The following is an 18,435-nucleotide window of genomic DNA, read 5'->3' as shown; positions in this document are numbered from 1 at the left end:
GTCACATCTTGTTTGTGTGTGTGAGAAAGACAGGAGAGCTTACAGTAAAATCACACCTATACCATGTTTGCCTGGTTGTTTCCTGGCTTATACTATGTCCCAGATTAATTTGTCAAAGTTTTGTTAGGGTGCTCACAGTTTTTAAACGGGCTTTGTAGAAAAGTTAAATAAATCATGTTAATTTAAGAAATGGCAGGCCTTATTTTATTGAGGTGCTGACAAGTCTTGGTGGTTTTTCTGCTTAAGCAGCATAGATTTCTCATGTTGTTTAACTTTAAGACAAAACAATAAACTGTGACAGGATTTTTTTTCCATTTTCTTTAAACCGAAGTACTATTTATAAAATACTTTACATCTTTTTAAATTTTCAAATTATAGACAAACCTCCCTAATACAAAATACTAAAAGTGCAATTGTATAAATTAAGATTTGCAACCACATTATACAAACATTACCTCTTTATTGTACAGCTTTGATAACGTGAAATAGTTACTCACAACTGTTTATAATGCTGTGAATCATTTACGGTGATGTTTGTCTGTAACTTGTTCCCCACTCAGCCGCTGGGCTACAGACCACACTAGAGAACAACTGTTCACATAGCAGCTACAAACATTTAAATTTAAAAAAAAGGGGGGGGTTACTGACAGGTACTTGCACACAAAAAGCATGCTATCTTTCCCAATAGAACGTCACAATTTTGCCTGCATTGAATTAATCCACTTATTTATAGTAAAGCAAATCTTGCTTAAAAAAAAAAATATCACATAGCCAGATGTATTCTGCAGTACAAAAGCTTCATTTAAGGATGGGGCTATTTTATTGTCTGTTACCCGCATAATCTTAACATTATAAATACTACGGACGAAGACACTGTCGTAATACACAGCGTTTGTACCACTGAACCACTTCTTAAAGACGAAGAGTTCCTAAAACATAGTTCAAGTTTCTACCTAATTTGAACAAAACCATTGAATGGGGCTCACTGGATTACCACAAGGGACCCCATTTTCCGGGGTCACTAAGTTTTAGGAGAAACGAAGTAGATATGGTCTGAGCTCTTTCTGTCCTAAGGCAGTTTTCCAAGCACTTTTGCTTCTGTCTGGAATTTGAGAGGTTGCAGAGTTCTTAAGAACAGTCAAATCCACTGCTGAAGGAAGTACTGTGCAGCACTCACCAGGCCACTTCACAGTAGCCATGGTGCAAGTATTTTCTGTCATGGGCAAAATATTAGTGTGAATTTAGGCATGTTGGGTCCAAAGCCTGATGCTCAAACTGTAAAGTGTGGACTTGGGACAGAACAGGTGGATGGAGTCTTAGTGCAGCCAGCTAGTTGATCCCAATCTCCTTGTTATCCTCAATGAACCTCGTGAACGGCCGGTTGGCTCCTGTCTCTGAACTCGCTTTGTCCAAGCTGACAATGGGTGGGCTACTGCCAGTGCGCGCCTTGTCCACCCCACCGGCCATGGCACCCAAAGGCGGAATAGCACCTCCGCCTAGACTTACTGGGAGCTGGGGGATGCCTCCATTCTGGATGACAGAAATTTCATTGTTCTTCATTGCAAGTCCGTTGGTGATGGCTGCAGCATACTGGTTCCAAAAGCTGGGGTCAACATTCATTGCCCGGGCTGCCAGGTCCTTTTGGAACATTTCAGAGAACTTCAGTGCATCACCACCGAGCAGGGCCATGGGGTTTTCCACAGAGAGGCGGCGGCCACGCCTTGCTGGTGCATTGTTCCACATGTGTGTGCCCATGTGTACCTGCAGGGGACACAGAGAGACAATCCACAAGTAAGCCAGTCTAGAACTGTGAGGCAGTTATGTCTTGGTTTCCATAAGTATTATCCCCATCCTAAGCATTAGCCTGGGGACAACAGAATACTGTTAGGTGAGCTTTCCTGAGCATCTTGTACTATACACGCAATATTTCATTCTGTGAATACAAAAAGCAAAACCAGCACATAAGTTAACAAATGTCGTCTTTCAGTTAACAAACCTGTTAAGATATCCCCCACCCCCAGGTATAAATCCCATAAGAACACTAGTGAATGTTCTAGAGCTTTAAAGCTAAAGGACCTTGGTTCCCTGTTTATCTGCTCCCCGGCTTTGTGTGGATATACACATGGAGGTCAAAGGAAAATCTCTGGTGTCATTCTTCAGGACTGGTTCACCTTGTTTTCTGGAAACAGGGTCTCTCACTGGCATGGAACTTGCCACGTACCTATCTCCTCAGCCCTCTCCAACTTTTAAAATATCTTTGTTTGACTGTGTCCCTTCTCTTCTTTTGCTTTCTCTCAAATGGGAAGAATTAATTCTAAGATACCCCTGGGTCAACCACAGCAGCAGGGTTCCCAGGCAGCTCTTGTTTTAAAAGTGCTCGTGCAGTACAGAGGCTACAGGTATTGCCCTTTAGTTTCCTCTGGAGAGGCTGCTGAGACCCAGACAGGTGGTATCTATGTTTAGCTAAGGTCAGGTTAACATGACAGCTCAGAACCTAGAAAAGTTGACATCTGCCAAAGTTCAGTCTCCAGAGGAAGATACAAAGTGCTGCCATGGTTGGTTTTAAGCAAGAACACAACACAGCGTCTGTTTTTCTCCAGGCTTTACATGCTGGGAAACTTCTCATTCAGTGCCCCTCCTAGGGGTCCTGTCAGCAACCACATGGCTAATAGGATATTCCAAAACTTGCAGAGCAAGTGTCATCTCTGTATTATATGTGTTTAAGGCCAAGTTTGTTATTAGATTCAAGGGAGCTTTGTGACCTAGGCCTGCTCAGTGTGTGTCATGACCACTAAAGCCATCAGAGAAGCACAGGCAGACATGTTCCCTGTGGATGGAACAGAGACTCCTGTTTTGCTTACTGCTGCTTAATGGGATGCACATCTTGTGTGTGCACATGTACGTGCATGCACATACACATACTATACATATATGCATGTACATACACATGCCCACACTATACACTCATACTGCACATGCATAAACAACCCACCCCACACCTACATGTGTGCACACACATACATGTGAGGGTGAGAACAATCTCTTCCATGTACCCTATGCGAGGGTGCAGGGCACTGTCCATATGTGCCTGTGTGGCTTGGCCACAGTCTCAAGCCTATGCCCCTCTTACCTTGAGATTGCCCTTGGTGGTGAAGGCCCTGCCACAGATGGTGCAGCCAAAGGGCTTCTCCCCAGTGTGGGTACGCTCATGGATCTGCAAGGCGCTGGCTGAGGAGAAGGTCTTCCCACATGACTGACAGTTATGCTGCTTAGGTGTCCGGCGTGGTGGGGGTGCCAGCATGGGTGCCAGGCCAGGGCTCATCACTGTCTGGGGCCCAGTAGGGACCTGGACCCCGGCCGGTAGAGGTGGGCCCTCACCCAGTGCGATGGCCTTGCTGTGGCCGTTCACTTCCATTTTGATCATGGTGGGCGCAGGACTGGAGGCCAGGCTAGGCGTGCTGTGGCTGGGACCTAGAGTAAAGTTGGGGTCAAATACCTGAGAAGGCAGCTCTTTCAACTTGTGTGTCAGTAAGTGCTGCTTTAAGTTACCCATAGTGGAGCAGCCCCGCCTGCAGACCATGCAGACAAACGGCCGCTCCTTCGTATGGCTGCGGTGGTGGATTTCCAACGCGCTCTTGCAAGCAAAGGGCTTGCCACAGACACCACACACAGTGCTCGCACACTTACCCCGCTCTCTGCTCAGGAACAGTAGGCTGAATGGGGCCTCTTCTTTGATGAGGGGCCGCCCAGGATGGCCTGCTGTCAGGTCCAGGGCACCTCCATTTCCCGGGCCTGGGGCTGGGCTGTCGGGCCTTTCAGTCTTCAGCGGGATCTCCTGGGGATCCTCCTGGTGACCAAGGCCTGGGGACTTGGAGCGGAAACTCTCACCATTGCTGTGGGCAGGTGACAGAGCCTGGGAAGAAGAGGACTCAGACAGGGCGGGGCTGCCTGCACTGTGGCTCTCCAGGTCACCCACAGCAGATGAGGAATCATTGCTCAGGTGGTCACTTTCCCCAGATCCATTTTCCACTGACTTCAAGCTGGTCAGTTGCTGGCAGTTCATGACTGAGTCCATCATTTTCATTTGATTCTCCAGGGCAGCAATGCTGGAGATGACTGACGGAGGTGAGGGTGGGCAGGACCCCGAGTAAGACAGGAGCGGTTTGGACGAGTCACTGGCCGTGTCCTTCAGCTCTGAGTCTTCCTCCATGGAGTTCTCGTCAATGTCGTCATCAAAGCTGCTGAGGGTCTCCGTGTTCTTCTCGTCAAAGGGCAGCTCAGCGTCCATGGCGTCCTGAAGGCCCTCTGGCAGCGGTGTGTTGGGGATCTGCCCCCCCATGTGCATGCGGATGTGCTGCTGCAGTACCACAGCGTTTGTGAACTTCTTCTGGCAGATGGGGCAAGAGTGCTGCACACGGAGTGGGGGCTTTGCACGGTGCACCCCAAAGTGTGTCTTCAGGTTGCCTTTGGTGGTGAAGGCGCGGCCACAGATCTTGCATTTGAAGGGCCTTTCACCTGTGTGTGTCCTATAGTGCATCTTCAGAGCACTCTGGCAGCTCAGCACGCGGTGACAGATGACACACTGGTTTGGGTCGGTCATCTTCTTATCAATATTCTCCACTAGCTGCTGCAGTTTTGAGGTCTCTGACGTTTGCATAGAGTCGAGTAGTCCTCCAAAGGGAAACTGGGCTTTGAACTGGTCAGAGACAGCTGGAAGACCAGGGCTACCCAGGCTCGTGCAGGCGCTGTCCGTGACTGTGGTGGCAGCAGAAGTAGGCAATCCACTGACCTGTCCACCCACCACAGGAGCATCCCCTGTCCTTGCACTTGTGCAAGGGAGGCTAACTGGCTCTGTTTTAGTCAGAGAAGACCCACCAAGGAGGGGCTGTGGGGACTCAGCTGTCACTGCAATGCCAGACTCGGCATTGTTGAGGCCTGGGGACAGAGAAGTACACTCACTAGATGCTGGAGAGGGTCTCTGTGGGGAGCGGCTGACAGGGGTAACACTTGGGGAGTCAGTGTAGCTGTGGGTGCCAGGGATGGTGGGAGGGAGCTGTAGCCCTACAGATGTGGGCACAGTGGGCAGAACTGGCTTGCTGTCCAGCCAGGTGGTCACTGGCTTCTCTGGAGGCAGAGACATGCCATAGGGAATCCCCGAGCAGGTGGGCACATTGTCGAGGTATTCTGGGACAGGGTAGGGATTCATCTGGATGTGGGGGTACTTTTCCTTATGCCTCTGGAAGTGGACCTTCAGGTTGCCCTTGGTAGAGAAGCGATTGCCACAGATGTTGCACTTGAAGGGCCGTTCCCCGGTATGGGATCGCAAGTGGATCTGTAGCGCACTGTCACTGCCAAAGACTTTGGCACAGAATCTGCACTTGTGCTTGAAGAAGGGGTCTTCAGCGCTGGCCTTGGGCTCAAACACTGACACATTGGGGGGTTTGCCCTTTCGGTGCTTCATAAGGGCTGACAGGGGGTCCAGGGCATTGGCTGTGGCAGCGATGCTGACCAGCGGGTTGGGGAAGATGACACTGCTGGAGGAGGTCTGAGGTAGCAGAGGGTTTGGCAGGCTGGAGGCTGAGCTAAGGAGGGGCCCAGTACCCAGGGCAGGGGGTGTGGATGCATTTTGGGGCTGTACTGTGTTGCCCACCATGCTGGATGCTGCAGCTACTGTCCCCGGAGCCGGGCCAGGATTGCAGGCTGGATGCGACCCTGACTCAGTGGGGCCAGCACTGGTGCTGCAGGGCGTGCTTGTGCCTGATGCAGGCTGTGACAGGTGCTGGGGACCCTCAAAGGCCACTGGTGCTGCAGAGCTTGAGCCAGGAGGGGCAGTGGGGGGTCCAGCTGAAAGCTGGAGGGCTGTGTGGGGAGCCAGGCCCTGGAGCTGGCCGGAGGCTGTCCCAGGGGCACCAGCTGAGGGCTTCAGTGGAGGCCCTGGCTGGCGACTCATCAGGGCCACCTGGGTGCGGATCTGCTCAATGAGCTGGAGTTGGTGGATCTGCTGCTGCTGCAGGGCCACCAGCTGCTCCAGGATCATGGGGATGGCTACTGCGCCCACACTGCCACCAGTGCCTGCGGTGCCACCTGTGCGTGTGCCCTGTGAGAACTGTGCCACAGCCACCTTGGTGCTGAGCAGCGTCTCTAGTGTCACGTTGGTACTTGGCATGCTGAAGGTTGCAGGCTCCGGTGGCCGTGGCAGTGCTGGTGGTGGTGGGGGAACACCAGGACCTGCTGGGCCCTTGTCTGCAGGTGCCTCCACGTCCATGGGCTCTGCCTCCTTCCCAGCAGCCTTCATCTCGCTGCCCTCTGCAGGTGCTGTCTCCTCTGTGGCCTCGCTCTCAGTGCGGTCACTGGGAGAGCTGATCGGAGAAGGTTCTGGAAAGTCCTCGGAGGGCAGTGCTGGCTCATCATCGTGTACAATCAGAACTAATGGGTTCTTGGTGCAGGTCTTCTTGTGCTGCAGGAAGTCTGCCCACTTGAAGAACTCCGCACAGCACTTCTCACACACACTGGTCTCCTCACTGCCACTCCTGCTCTCGCTGCCACTGTCCGCATCCTCCGCGCCTTCCCTGGGGACGCCTAGAAAACCAAGAGATTACATCAGCCAGGCGCCAGACAGCCGCCCTCCATTTCAAAATTTTGCACATCAGTAAAATCAATATTTTTTATTTTGTACAAATTACCCCACTTCAACATTTCTGACGTCCCAGCGTGTGTGTTCTATGACTCTTTCTAGCTAGCTAATCATTTTCTTAGCACAATCCATCAAATTATGAGGCTCTATCAATTGTGGATACTGCTTCTTAATGAAATTCCATAGAAGTCATCGATTTCCAATATCTTCATACAATCCGCAGCCACCCTGTCTGTCGGGTACAAAGCCAGCCTTCAACGGGCTCATTAGGATTCCCCTTTACCACCGGGCTTCCTCATTTCCAACAAAATTAGAGATGCCTCTGCCAGTTCACTTAACATTGCTGAGCTAATCCTTAACCTTTCCCACACATCAGCACCTGACAGGAAGCCAGTGTGGTGTGGTCTGGGCCCATAGAATTATCATCTTTAAACCCAGCTGAGGCAGTGCTGATCTGATGTTGAGCCTACAGAACCTTTAGAATCAATAGGTATTTATTTCATGTAGGAAATTTCAGCTAAATACTGTTGTTATTTGTGAATGTAGCAAAGAAAATATAAGTACTTCTTACAATTCTGCTCAGAAAAACCATCTCTCTGGATCTGCTAGTTGGAGTCACTAACGGTGGTGTCTTCTTTCCCTGTCAGAGGCACAGGCTGCTACATTTTAGGGTTTGCCAAAGGACTATCAATACAGGCTAGGTCTAAAATGAATCATGTTTAATACAATTAATCGGCTCTGTCAGATGCAATATTTCTTGGCAAAATGAACTTAAAATTACATGTTATTGTGATTAGCCAATAGAGCTCAGTGGTTTGTTAACAAACTAGAAATTATATATTTAAAGTTCATTTATGTTGACATGTTTAACATGAGAATGTTGTAGTCAGACATACTTTTTGTACCTATTTTCATCTATTCTCATAGAAAGACTTAGCAAATTATATGCTTGCACCATCATGGAAAAGCCTCTAATTGGTTACACATGTTTAATTACTGTTGTAGGCAGCTACTTCCTCTGTCTCCTCTAACCCTCTTGTGCCGAATAACAGCCGTGTTTAATGAACAACTCTAATTCACACCTGATCAAATAAATAGCTGTACAGGAACAAGAAATCGACACCGGGTGACACTTCTGGCTCCCACTTTTTGGGTCACTGCGATGGGAGAGATGCCCACCACTGCTTGGTTTTGCGTGCCAGCCAGAGTGCCATGACTCAGAGCTGGGTTTACTTTTTATTTTATTTTTTTATCAGCTTGCAGATGGAGTGACAGGAGTAGATCAGTCCAAACAGAGTCAACAACACAGGCAAGTCAGCCCTTTGCTAAACTGCAAAATTGAAGTCCAGAACAAAAAATCCCCTAGTCTAGTGTCCCACAAACACACTGCTCCAACACCAACACATGGACTTGCTAAAGATGTCTCTAATATTTTTCTTTTAAGGTTTAGAAAAAGAATAATTCAGCACCAAGTTGAACAGTCATCTGATTAAAAAAATTTTTTTTTTTTTTTGTCCCAGCAAATTCCACTGCTCCTCGCCTAGAAAAACGAAATAAAAATATTTTTGTGGCTAGCCTGCTGCTTTCCATGAGGCTATTTCCAGGTAATTTATACATGCCTTTAAAAAATTATTAGCAGCATTCAATTAGCATTTTCTTAACTGGCTAAGCAATTTGAAGGGGAAGAAGTTAGAGCTGTAGCCCATAAACCTGTAGACTTTTAAACTAAATTCAGTGCGAAGATCAGGCTACAGCAAGCAGTCTCATTATGGCGTGGGGGAAGGAACGTAATAGGTATCTGTAATGAGGTTGAGGGTAGCTAGGAGCAAAGACACAGCCGATTTATACAGCAGATAGGCGCATTAACAAAACAAATACTCCATGTTCAACTTTGCTCAATGTATGCAAAATCTAATTGTAAACTCGCTATCATTATGGCACAGGAAAAACAGCTAGAATTTCTTTTAATCATTGATTAAAAACAAATCATAGGTTCTTTTACAGTCCAGTAACTTACTTCAGTTTTTTTCACAAAATGTCAACAATTTCTGCTTTAAGATTTCTCTGTAAGTAACTGTATTAATATTCTTCAAAACCGCACATTTAAAAAACCTAAGTAGACATTAATAAAATTGCCCATCTGCATTAAGCAATCAAATATATGCACAGAAACAACAGCATGGGGAAGAGCTATTTTCCATGTGCAAAGCTATGATATGATATAAAAAGTATTATTTTAATACTTTCTAAAAAAGGGAAAACAAAGTAAAAATAGTTAATGTAATTCTAAGTAACTCCTTCCAGGAGATAAAAAAATGTATCGTTGATATGATGCACCTTGATATGATATTCCTTCATAAGGTATACACACAGATCTTAAATTTTCTAAAATGAAACAATATTTTATTAAAAGAATACTTTGTCTTTATACTTAGTATATATTAGGGAACCCATTCACAAAATGCTTAATATTGGGTTGACATTTAGATGGCTTAAAGTACATTGTGTTGAAAGAATTAATTTACATAACTGTAAATGATACCTTCACAAATGAACATTTCCCAGATTTTCCTTGTTACAAAGTATAGCATGTGATTCAGAGGTCTTAACCCAAACAAATCTCTATTTACCTTAAAGATTTTTGCATTCTTACATTCCCATTAGCTTTTTAATGTGTTAAGTGTTTTTAAGGTTCACTTCCAAATGCATGGAAGCTGGGAAAGGATCCCTCAGGTAATTTCAATTTTTTTCTTCACTGCAGGCGTTGCTAAATTACAAGTGTTTCTTAGCTATACAAAGTGTGCACAGAATATTGAAGCACTTTCTGTCAAATAATGTCATTTTGTTTAATGCTCTTAAGTGACAATTACCTCAACACAAGATATTTTTGTCAAAGTAAAATAATCCTCCATCTAGATTCCTTCCAAATCGAAGGAGGAAATTGTAAAGAAATAGCATTCTGACCCCTTGGACCGGTTAACAGTTCATTCCGTTAATGAGCCTAAGGAAATCAAAACTGGCACCAATTTGCTTATAAGCCAAGCTTCATCGTGAATTTCACTTTTCGCAAAAGGATGATCTTAAAAGCTACAATCAGTGAAGGGAGAAATCCATCAGTACAATTCGAATTTCTTATTTGGGGCAAATAAATTAGAATCACCATTTAACATTTCTGCTGTGGTCTGTTTAAAATACAAACAACACAATCACTTCAACGTTAGTCTCACATGCTCAGGCTGTAACTGTTATCCAAATTGGAATGAACCTAAACTTCCTTTTTCATAAGAGTTACAGGTAAGCAGACATGTATTAAGATAGTCACAAATATAAATGAAAGACTAACATTTACCCTATGGAATTGAATTGTTTACATATTTTAAAATATTATGAAGCAACAATTAACTCTTTAACTGAACTGACTGTTGGGAATAGAAGGGAACATGGTTTACTAAGGCCAGAACTCTTTAGAAGTAGCCAGACATTTTACTGACATGCAGAGCCCAAGTGCTGACCTCTCATGCATTCTAAAGAGAGTGAGAAAAATTAAGTTATGGCCTGCTTCTGACCGCAGGCATAAAACATGTCTATGTGCTAACTTGGCTTTATTTATTTGTTTTCCATAAAAAGAAAACCCAGGTAGAGAAGCCCTGACTGTAGTTTATAATTTTATCATACTGTTACTAAGGCCCTTTACCTGCCATTTGTAAAGCCCAAGATTATGTTATTTAACCAGGTTTCACTTAAACTTACATTCTGAACTGCCTGTGATGCTCTAAAAGTAGAAGCTACTACCCATTGGTTAATATCGCAGAAAATTTTTATTTGCAGATAACCTAAGTCAGGCACAATCTTCCAAAAGGACAGACAGCATATCAAGTCTGAGAAATTTATTACCAATGCAGTATTTTATTCTTTCTTTCTTTGGTGGGGAGGAATTAAAAAAACAAGCAAACAAGCATTCTAAATTTTATCATCAGTGTCAGAGTCATTTATGCTTTTTGCCTACTGATTATTCAACACCAAGATTTGAAACTCACTAGATAGGGATTAAGCAGGAATTTTACAGTATGTAAAGATTATATATAGGGGGGAAAATGCCAACTAGTTGACCAAATGATTCAAGTGGGCCCTGGGCCTCCTTTCTGAAAGGGCCTTCCTCCTGGTTGGTAGACCAGCTGGCCAAGGTGCCAAGCAGAAGGACCACATATTCTTTGCTGCCCTGGGAAACCATCCTCTTCATCCCTATCACATAAGCATCACTTAAGTCACCTGCACTAAAAAGGCTAAAACAAAGTTTTGGGTTGATTTATAGTCACCCGGCATTTGCTGTTTCCCCTTGTGCTTTCAGGGTTCCTAACTCCATCTTGAGTGAAATTAATGTTTGTGGCTAGCACAGGAGCAGGGAAGGCCCACAGCCTTTCAGAGAAAACCTCCATAAGGCAGTCACCTTCCCAGCGCTTGTTTTAAAGGTACATGTTTTCGTTGTTATTGTTGTTTCCCCCAACGTCACCCCCCCCACACTGATAACACACAGCATGTTAACAAAAATCTGCCTATTCTTAGGACTGACTCATTAACCACAGCCTCAGATTCTCTCAGCTTTCATTCCTCATCGGTTTAATATAGACCTCATGCTTTCTCTGTCTTGGAGAGAAGGACAAGACAGGCAGAATTTTTGGGCATGATGATCTTTCTGAACCACATGAAAGAGTGTTATTGTAATGTAGAAAGATATTTGAGACATCATGCTTTCTTTGCAAGTTTCTACCCACAGTTCTTAGCAAAGCTTATGACTTTCTCTTTTCAGGAGTGCTGTGCCTTTTGAAACAGTTCCCCCATTCCGGAGCAGCAGTGAAATCGCTGATTTACATTTGACTTTACTCTCCTACACTTCCAGTATATATTTTTAATTCACTACAATTAACAAAGGAGAAACATAAACTTGTTTTGTACAGAGAAAAGGCATGTTAACTTCCCCACTTAAATTAGTAACTTTCAAATGCCAGGTGGGACAGGAAACCCTACTTTCTCCTTTGCCTTTCTAGCTCTTAAAATAATCTAGGAAGCATTTTTCAAGTTTTTGTAAATTGTTAGGAGACACTTATTTTCTTGCAAATTAATTCTTTTTAACTCCTTAAGATAGCTTTGAATCCCATAAAGAAAGATGAATTATCACATACTGAGCCCAAGCTGTGACACAGGAGGAGACAAATAGAGACCCCCACTGTGTTTAACAATGTAGAAGAAATTCCAGGCGCAAAAGAAAAATTTCTGTCCTTTCCCCAGACCTGGAAGCATGTGCTCACGGAATTGAACGGTGGAGGGCAGTCTTGCTATGCTCCGGGCAGAACTGACCCACACACTCCCTCTTACTCAGTGGCCCACATCACAAATTTGTTAAGTCACGACCACCTGTGGCACAGGCCCCAGGAGTCTTCTCTTTAAAGCGGTTCAGTTTTAATCTGTGTGGTGAAGCTCCAGGGACCAGGAAGACTGTTCCTTCATGGGACACGCAGATGGGGCAGCAGCACACGGATAGTCAGAAAGATGCTGGTTGTACTTCAAGGTCTGCACAATCGCCCTTTCATCAGCTGTCATGCTATACTCATGCTCCCATCACTATCTGTGCCTACAAAAACACACACCTGAGACATGTCTGTAGAAGTGAGCAAGTCCAGTGGAAATTTGGTGAGGGGCTGAAAACAAGGTTTTGCTAAGTCACTTTGGGTTAGGATAAGCTGGCTGGTTCAAATATAGAGGAAGAATCTCAAGAGGAGGCACAAGGAATTTCACATCTATTTATGACATGCCTCCTGGAAAGTGTCCATTCAATCACAATCCACTGTGGGAGAGAGAGGTAGGGGGAGGGACGGAGGGGAAGAGGGAGAGAAGAGAGGTGGAGAGGAGGGGGGAGAGGGGAAAGGGGGGAGAGGAAGCAAAATGAGTTGCAGAAATGCTATGTCCCTTTAGCACCAGTCACACTGCTTCCAGGGAAGAGACTGACATCACCTGTAAGCATTAGGCGGCAAGCACCCGGGTCAGGTGATTAAATCATTTCCACCATCTGTCATCACTTCATGGGGTTGTTTCATTTCTACGGGAGAGATTTGCACACAAGCACAAAGTCATCCTGGAAAAGCCCTGTGATGCCAACGACTCTGCATGTGTACAAACTTCACAACAATTATTATCAAACAGCTCTGTCTGAGGCCACTCTGGTGATGAGCAGTGCTGAGGAAGAGGACAAAGTGCCCCGGCACCTGCAGGGTTAATTAAACTGTTCAAGATGCAACGGTTACACAAAAGCAAGCCAGTTTCTCTCCATCCAAGAACTATAAACACTTGTGCCGAACTAGATGGCATTTGATAAACGTGTATTGCATGGAACAAACTCGCATTGGGAGCTCTAGTTAACACTCAGACTCAGAGTTCACACTTAACAGAACAGTGGTGAGTCCGGTTGCCAAGGTCAACAGCACAGATGCACTAATTGTATTATGAGCTTGACATCTAGTGGCCACCCCTGGCAGGGCAAAGCAGGCAAAGGTTAAATCAGCAAGGCTTATCACAACACTCCTAAGGACCCACCTTCAGGGAGAGATGGGCGCAAACTGGCCAGCGCTGCGAACCTTCTTTTTCCTCAAACCCCAGAGGAAAAGGTTCTGTACCACACCCTGTGGGCAATATACTTGAGGAAAACGAAAAGGGGCCAGACCTCCCACAGCATGGAAAAACAGGCAGGGAGTGAGGAGCCGCAGAGAAGAACACACATGTCACACCGGCACCACCAGTTCCCTTTGGTGGTCAGAACCCCTTTCCTCCAGTTCAGAAACAAATTAATCTTACTCTTGAGCATAAAGGTCATTGTAGTATTTTGTTAAAAATGTATTTTAAACTTTTGGGAACATAACTTGCCTTGTTTGTTTGGCAGTCACACAGTTAGCTACATCTTAAATCCTAAGTGCGTTGAAAGAGAAAAATCTAAGATACTTTAAAAATAGTTAAAAGTAATTATTAAATTTCAATTTTTCACATAGATTTTGATTTTTATATGAAATGTGCAGTAACTTAACACTTGCTGGAATTACAAAGGTTCCCCACCAGTAGAATTAGCTCACATCTTCATGAGAACATCTTCATTGGTCTTTCTTTTTTCTGGCAACTAGCTAAGAAAAGAGAAACCAATAAAACAGCAAAGAAAAGTGAAAGAAAAGGAAACCCTTCTCATTCTGTTATCTAAAAATGAAGCGAAACTATGTTGTATTAAAAGATGTTGCATAACCCCACTAGCAATTAAAAAGATTTTAAAGATTTACTTACAGGGAGAGCCTGTGCCAATACTTACATCCAAGAATGCTAAATTCCAACTGAATATCAGTACACAGAATAGAAATCTTTGCTCTGTTTGCTGAGTTCCCCACCCCCAAAGAAAATGTTCCTACGGCTACCTGGAGAGGAATGGTAGAGCTTCCGGGAGATTGCGGCTGAGAATGAAATCTGACCCACTTCTGCCTGCTTTAGCCATCATTCTAGATACAAAAAAATAATCAGCTTGCTAAGGAATTCCTGCTGTTACTCCACACCTTTTCCTTTTTCTGGGTCTGAACACATCTAAAAACCCTGGATTATGCAGAGGCTTTGAAAAGTTTAGAAAGTACTCTTCATGAAAATTCCCTAACTCTTGTCTCATAATCAGCTCTCTTTAAAGTGGAATTAATTGGCACCGATTTTTAGAGTATGCATTTTAAAATAGGTTAGGTTTTTGAACGTTATTTTTTAAAGAAATGTTTGCAAATTCTTTCTCCCCCCCACCCCCCTCACTTACTTTCTACCTTTCATGTTTCAGAGAAAACAAGCTGCCAGGGGATGTAAGAAAGTGGCTTCTGTATTGTCCCTTTTGGTATGCTGAATTGTAAATGGGAATACTGGGGGGAGGGGGGGGGCTGGAGGCAAACCCTGCATATACAGATAAAAGAAAAAAGACCTCTTCACCAAGGGCTGGTGGCCTTCTCTCCCAGAATTTAAACACAGCCTGTGAATTCCACTGGCTAGTTCTTAGGTCACAGGATCCCCACATTTGAAAGGATTTTTAAAGATAGCCATATACTGTAAACTGGCACAAAATAAAAACACTTTGAAGTAATTAGTGCCAACAAACAAGATGCAGCAAGGCAAAACTGTTTTAAATTTAACATCCTTTTGTTCTTCCTTAAATGTATACTTTCTAATGACAGAGAAATGCATCTTTCTGAAATTGTGTGTGTATGTGTGTGTCTCTGTGTGTGTCTCACCCCCCCGGCAGAGGGTTGCAGCACGGCACGACATCTTTAAAGTTCTTGGTTGGACTTAAGTGCTGCACTGTCACTGGAATTTTTTTTATTTTACTTTTATTTTTTTTTTTTCGTCTTTTTGAGATGGGGTCCCCTTGCAGCCCCAGCTGGCCTGAAACTCACTATGTAGACCAGGCAGGCCTTGAACTCACGGAGATCTGCCTGCCCCTGCCTCTCCAGTGCTGGGACTACAGGCATGCGCCACCACGCCCAGCATTGCTGGAAGTTTTAATTAGTTTTTCTTATAACAAAAATCTTCGGCTGGCTCAGAGGATATCATTATTGGTGGCACAGATCTCACTGAATCCCAGAGCTGCATCACATTTATTTCTAAAATAGGAAATATTTGCGAATAAGCCATTTAAAACAACTGTTTCTATTGGGGGCTTAAGTCTCAGTAACTTAAAATTTTACAACAGGCTAACTCTAGAACTTTTTACATAAGGCAACCTAGCTTGTTCTCATTCAGATGTGTTGTTCATTCCTTCAGTGCTAAGGTCTGGAGATAACCTAAGCTATTGTATAGCCATTTTTTTCATTGTCTAAACAGCAAATCCTGAAAAATATGCTATAAAAATATAAAATTTCTACTGTAAATTAGCATGGCTATGCATCTCGGCCCCTGATAGTCTCAGTTGTTTCATAAAGTATCTGTTCTGCTTGACATTAACAAAAGCCTTCAATTTTACTGCAGAGATGGACCCAGTGCTTTAATTAACATGTCACGCCCAAAGTGATACAAAGGAATCATTTACTTCATTTCTAAAACACTGTAGACTAAGCTCACTCATAAGTTCCCACTTGACATATCTGTCTCCTCTGCATCTACCAAAATTAAGAATTTAAGATCACATTGGAGTCATTTAGTTTGCACAACCATTTATTTACCTTAAAAAAAAAAACAAAACAACTTTTCTTGGTGATCTTAGAGTAATGCACACATAAGTGTTCCTTGACTTCACAGGGAAGAGACTATCTTTTATGCTCCACAAACAATGTGCTTCAAAACAAATAAATTAGAAAAAAACTTGTTTTAAGTTTGCCTAAACTATCCTTCAGACCAGCGTGGCAGCACACTGCTTTACTGGGGCTCAGCCTCAGACAGGTTATTTTTGGCCTGTTGCAAAATATGAGGAACTGTGTCGACATCTCCATCAGAAGTCTGAATGACTGGAACACAGCCTCTATAAAAACTCCACTCCTGAGAGGGTGGAAAACCTGGATGTGGGGAGTCTTAAATAAATTCGAGCAGCAGCGAGGTGAATTCAAAAGAGAACTCGTAAATAATTTACTCCATCTGAGGTTTTCAACACCGTCCAGGTTATATATCCTCCAACATGTTTAGGCGATTAACTTCACCACACTCACATTTCTGAAGCGAAATTAAAAATGAACAACAGTGCCTCAGCTTGTTAACGGTTAAATACACGAGGTTTTACTCTATTAATTAAAATATGCTTTAATAAAAGGAGACATTGCACATTTTGATAACGACCCTACAAAGCGAAGTATTTACATTGTTGCAGTTTGGTGCGGCTGTGAAAGCGGATTTTAAGCTATTCAGGAGCTGCAATAATGAAGCTTTAAAATTCCTCACTGGGATGCAGTGTAGTTCTTTTGAGGGAAAGACTGTCTTTCTCATTCGGCAGAAATAAATCCATTCATTTGATCATGTAGTCATTGAGGGTAATACAAAACAACCCAAGTGTGAGAAATTCTATGTGAAGAAGTAAACAAAACAAAAAAATCTATTTCCATGACAAAAAGATTCTTTGTCCTTAATCTACCCAACATATGCAAGCGTTTCTTTTTAGCATATCGCCTGTTCTAATCTTGGCTGCAGAGATGCGGTTCTCTCACCTCACAGCAACAAAAAGACCCAACGAGTCCCATTTGATTTAATTCATTCTGGGGCTGCTGTGGGCATTTTCTCACTTTCTACTGCAATGTGCATGCTTTGTCAAACTTTACCACTGTGTGATAAACTCTAAAATTCCGTCTATTTGTTTTTTGGATTTTTGGCAGGCGGCACTATTTTCATAGTAAAAAGATTACTTAGTATCTGCCTCTAAACTTACATAGGTTGACCATAAAAGTTGTCTTTTAAAGAACAAATTATTCCACTTCGCACTTGCTTGGGGGCTCCGTGCCGCCCGTGGCCGCCCCTCCTCCGCCTCCTTGCCGGCGCCCTGGCGACGGGCGCTGAAACTGGCGCCTAGGGCCCACGGATTCTGGGTACCCTAAACTTAACGGTGTCAAAGTGCAGCGATGCTAAACCCGCATTTCTCTAGTCTCTAAGTTCCTTAGCCCCTGCCCTTCACTTTCGAATGGTTCGAGGAGGAAGTTCCTACCAGCGAAGTAACTTGCGAGGGTGCCTCAGCGCCCGATTTCGGTGTATCCAAGAGTGCACACGAAAAGGCCTAAGGGGAAACTAGAAAGCCACCAGAAACGTGCTGCGGTCCTACCGCGTGCAAGCACAGGCCCCCAAACGACATAACTGTGCTCGCCCCCCACAATTCCCAAGTCGGCCATTAAGAAAAGGCCAAGAGACATTTACTTCCCACTCGCTTCCGAAAGGGCTGATTGGATTTGTCAACGCGCTGGGACACCGCGGGGTTCGTGGCCCGAGGGTCACCGGAGGCGGCCTGCAGGCGGTACGCGACACGAAGCAGAGACCGAGCTCACCGAGGTGGCCTGGGCCCCCGGGCGGACTCCAGGCGCGCACCAGCGGGGCACCAGGGAGCGCGGCACCGAACAAAGCTGGCCAGGCGGCAGCCTCCACAGCCGGTGTCCAGCGGTAGGTGAGCCTCAGACGCGTTCCCCGCTGCTGCGCCCGCTCTGGGGTCAGCCCTGAGCTGGGCCGGGGTCTCCGAGAGTCCCGGAGGCGCTGGGCCCGGCGAGGCAGCGTGTGGGCGTAGAGAAACCTGGACCAGCATCCAGGCGGCGGCGAGGACCCCCTCCCTCCCTCCAGCGCGTGGGCCTCGGTCTCCGGCCGCGCAGACTCCAGTCTGTCCTGCCGCAACACCCTCAGCTCGCAGCTCCCCAGTTCGGAACAGCAGAGCCAAGTTTACTTGGTCCGCAACTCTTTCCGCGGCCGCGCACTTCGAGGGAGCACAGGTTCCCCGTTTGCTAGCAAGGCCGAAGGGCCAGATTCGTAGCCAGCATTCACTCGCGGGAACCGGGGAACTTTCTCCCACTTCGAGATGCGCGCAACCGCTCCCGCCGCCCAATCTTCCCAACCTGGGTGGGCGCCCCAGAACCCCTGGCCATCTTGAGGTCCCCGGCCCTCACCGTGCTCGGGAGCCCCGTCCGGCGGCGGTAGCTCCTCGTCCGACTTGAGGTGCTGGGGCTTGGCCTGCTTGCGCCGAGACATGCTGCTAGCGGCGCTCGGCCCCCGCGCGGGGCAGCGACATCAGCGGGGTGGCCGGCGGGGACGAAGCGGGGCGGGCAAGGGGCGTCCGGGCGGGCGCG

At 45.5% G+C, this 18,435-nt stretch overlaps 1 protein-coding gene across 3 annotated transcripts; it reads right to left on the bottom strand.

Annotated features, from left to right (window-relative positions):
- Nucleotides 1-463: 463 nt before the first annotated feature.
- Nucleotides 464-18,357, bottom strand: Sall3 (spalt like transcription factor 3). Of its 3 annotated transcripts, XM_008850684.3 has the most exons (4): nt 18,256-18,357; nt 3,688-6,579; nt 3,131-3,471; nt 464-1,761 (listed from the first exon to the last, which is right to left on the bottom strand). In XM_008850684.3, the coding sequence occupies exons 1-4, from the start codon at nt 18,335-18,337 to the stop codon at nt 1,330-1,332; spliced, it is 3,747 nt and encodes a 1,248-aa protein (XP_008848906.1). In that variant the 5' UTR covers nt 18,338-18,357; the 3' UTR covers nt 464-1,329. The 3 variants fall into 3 exon arrangements, with proteins under 3 accessions (XP_008848906.1, XP_008848905.1, XP_029410696.1); XM_008850683.3 differs by having other exon boundaries at nt 3,131-6,579; XM_029554836.1 differs by lacking the exon at nt 3,131-3,471 and having other exon boundaries at nt 1,570-1,761.
- Between the last annotated feature and the right edge of the window lie 78 nt (nt 18,358-18,435).

Source organism: Nannospalax galili, unplaced genomic scaffold, assembly GCF_000622305.1.
Source record: "Nannospalax galili isolate Female #2095 unplaced genomic scaffold, S.galili_v1.0 scaffold243, whole genome shotgun sequence".
Classification (NCBI taxonomy): Eukaryota; Metazoa; Chordata; class Mammalia; order Rodentia; family Spalacidae; genus Nannospalax; species Nannospalax galili.
This window is presented reverse-complemented; position numbering and strand designations above follow the sequence as displayed.

Bases quoted from the DNA above. Each gene is read 5' to 3' on its own strand.
- Sall3 (XM_008850683.3), bottom strand. From the start codon at position 18,337: ATGTCTCGGCGCAAGCAGGCCAAGCCCCAGCACCTCAAGTCGGACGAG. The intron at 6,580-18,255 runs GTGAGGGCCGGG...TTGGTTTTCTAG, and splicing joins GGACGGGGCTCCCGAGCACG to GCGTCCCCAGGGAAGGCGCG. The intron at 1,762-3,130 runs GTAAGAGGGGCA...TGTCCCCTGCAG, and splicing joins CCACCAAGGGCAATCTCAAG to GTACACATGGGCACACACAT.